Raw genomic sequence first — 2,647 nt, 5'->3', positions numbered from 1 at the left:
CCCCCCCCCCCCCCCCCCACCCCCGGCCTAAGACTCTCCACTTCCTCCTTCAGAAGTGTTCCCGTCCTTTGGCAACAGGTTTCCAGACTGCCTTTGCTTTATCTTGCTGAGGGGTGGGGGAGAGGACGGGGGCAGGAGAAATCCTAGGTCAGGGGTGGGGGTCAGGGCCAGGAGAAGGAAGGATGGGATTCCTAAAAACAAAATGCATTGCCCCATGCTTGGGGAAGGGGTGCCTTCTACAGTGATCTCCCCACCATTCTCAGCCTACCCCACCCCCTCCACTGGGAAGATGCCTTTGCTGTTAGTCTTCTGGCTGCAAGGGCAGGCTTGGATAAGAGCGCCAGTGTTTAATCTTTAACGCAAAGCTGCAGGTGGGAAGGAAAAGGAAGGCACCAAATCCCCCCACCCGCCTCCTAGTCAATAGTGGATTTGTGGGGAGGGAAGCAGAGCCACCACAAACAGGTTTCTGTTCCAATGGGCCCCTGGTCACCTGCCCAATCTGTACCCAAGGTTTGGAAAGCCGGGGACCTGGGAGTTGGCTCCCAGCCCATGTGGGTGTCATTGTGCAAATTCTAAAGTTGGTCCCTTAGGATCAGCTGCAGGGGATCGGGAATCTGTAACAGCAACCACCCCACGGAGCGGATTACAGGAACCAAGTTGAGAGCCGGTTCCCAACAATAAGGTTCATTTAAAAAGTCCTGCGGGGGAGGGGGGCTGTGCAGAGGGCGAGAAAAAGAGAAATAGATCAAAGAGCGAGAAAGCCAGGAAGAGAAGGAAAAGTGCAGGAGAGCTCAGGGAGCCGCCAGGGCAACAGGAGTCTGGGAAGGCGCAAGGAGGGAAGGAAGCTGAAATTCAAACTTTTTTTGATGTTGCTCTTCTGCTCCTGGCCTCCTTGCACCCCAGCCCTGCAGCCCTGGGGCCCTGGAAGCTGGGCCGACTGGAGAAGCAAGCTGAGAAAAGAAGCGACATGACCCGACGTGTTTAAAAGAAGGCAAAACACTTTAGCAATTAAAAGTAGCCTAGCAGCTCCCTGCTTTCAAACTGGGGAGAGGGGGCGAAAATAATTCAACATCCATTGGCTTTTGCTATGTACACCTAAACCGCACTCCTGGAACATTCGGTGTTTAAAACCTGCTTTTTTTCCACACCGGCTGGCAAGCTACACCACTTAAGGAGGCCCCATTAAATCCTTCCTCGCAGAGCCCCTTGAGCTCAGGCCGGCATTTTGTTGTCGAGTCCCCCCACCCCCTCGGAAAACAGGTAAGGGGGTCAACCCTAGTCCCATTTTCACCCCAATGTTTGCAGCACTGTAGGCTATCACAGAAGGAAGCCCCACTGCAAACCCGTTTTGCAACATCCTTTTGAATCACAACTCTTGGCCTTTTTCTCGCAGATTCCCAGCCCTTCCACATCAGAGGAGGAAATCTCCCAGCAAAGCGTCCTCCCGAGACTCAACTTCCCCAAGGGGCGCCCCTGCTGACCCCACAGGCTGGCGGTGTGGTTGGAGAGACTCGAACCCCTCCCGGCGGCGGCGAGACCCGGAGCGCGCACCGGGCAACCCTAGCAGATCAGCGAAACCGGGCTCAAGCAGCACATTAGGGACGACAGAACTACCGCAAAACTGCCCCAGTCCGCCAATGCCCCGCGTCCCCCGGGCAGCCCCGCCACTCAAACTTCGCCCCCCAAAACTCTGGTCTCCAAATTCCTATGCAGTCGCCGCGAGGACCTGTTGAAACTCAGGGTGGAGAGCGCCAAATTCCTTTAAACTGGGGGGGAAATGAGGCAGAAAAAAGACCCATATCGCCTCGCCTCCTCTCCTCCCTGCTTCCCAAGACCTGAACTTTTGGGGGTTCTTTCTTTAGGCAAAAAAGGAAAAAGGAAACTTTGAGAAGCAAACCCTCCGCCCCACTTTACCTTGCATAAAACTTCGCTCAAGTCGAAGATGGTGGCAGACACGAGGGTGGTGGTCATCCTGGGCGCTCGCACGGGGCAGGGACGGGGATCTGGTGTGTCGCGAAGGTCTCGGTGCGGGGAAGGCGCAGCCTCCGGCTCTCGGGTCTGGAGTCCCACACGCCTGCTCCCGGCGCCCCTCGCCTTTCTGACTCTCCTCGGCCGCAGCGCGCGAAGCCCAATTTATAAAGTTCAGATTTGGTGGGCCGGGGGAGGAGGAGCTTTAAACTTATTTAAATGAGGAAGAGGAGGGAAAAAAAGTTGATTGACACTGAAGTTGAATCAGCCATGCGGTCAAACTCGGAGGAAAAAAAAAGAAACTTTCAAAAGGAAGAAGGGGGAGGGGAAACGAGGAAAGAAGCCGAAGAAGAAGAAAAAAAAACCAACTGGGAGCAGCGCACAACTTTTTTTTCTTAAAGAGGAAAAGTTTCGAGTCCGCGCGCTCGGCTACCCGGCGCTTGGGGCGCCTCTCTCTGGGGCCGAGCGGCGCGAGGGGGAGGGGCGCGCCCCCCCTTTGTCAGGCTGCGAGCGCGGCTCTGTGACATCATTCATTCCACCCTCTTCGGGGTTCTTGTTGTTGTGTTGTTGTTTTTTTGTCGGGCAGGAAGGCGGGCTCGACTTTCTCTTTTTGCAAGCGGGAGCAGAAGCCCGTCCTTAGCGCCCGGGCTGCGGTTTCCATCTTGAGCAGATCTCCCCT

At 55.7% G+C, this 2,647-nt stretch overlaps 1 protein-coding gene across 2 annotated transcripts in view; it reads right to left on the bottom strand.

Moving 5' to 3' along the window:
* ZFP36L1 (ZFP36 ring finger protein like 1) overlaps positions 1 to 2,321 on the bottom strand; it is a 5,598-nt gene extending 3,277 nt beyond the window's left edge. Inside the window, exon 1 of one of the 2 annotated variants that reach the window (XM_044918059.1) lies at positions 1,915 to 2,321. In XM_044918059.1, coding sequence (XP_044773994.1) covers positions 1,915 to 1,971 — 57 coding nt within the window. In that variant the 5' untranslated portion in view covers positions 1,972 to 2,321. The remainder of the gene's footprint in view (positions 1 to 1,914) is intronic. The other variant, XM_021679734.2, reaches the window with a different exon arrangement.
* Between the last annotated feature and the right edge of the window lie 326 nt (positions 2,322 to 2,647).

This window comes from Neomonachus schauinslandi, chromosome 9 (assembly GCF_002201575.2).
Source record: "Neomonachus schauinslandi chromosome 9, ASM220157v2, whole genome shotgun sequence".
Classification (NCBI taxonomy): Eukaryota; Metazoa; Chordata; class Mammalia; order Carnivora; family Phocidae; genus Neomonachus; species Neomonachus schauinslandi.
Note: the sequence above shows the minus strand (reverse complement) of the source record. Positions and strands in the feature narration are given on the sequence as shown.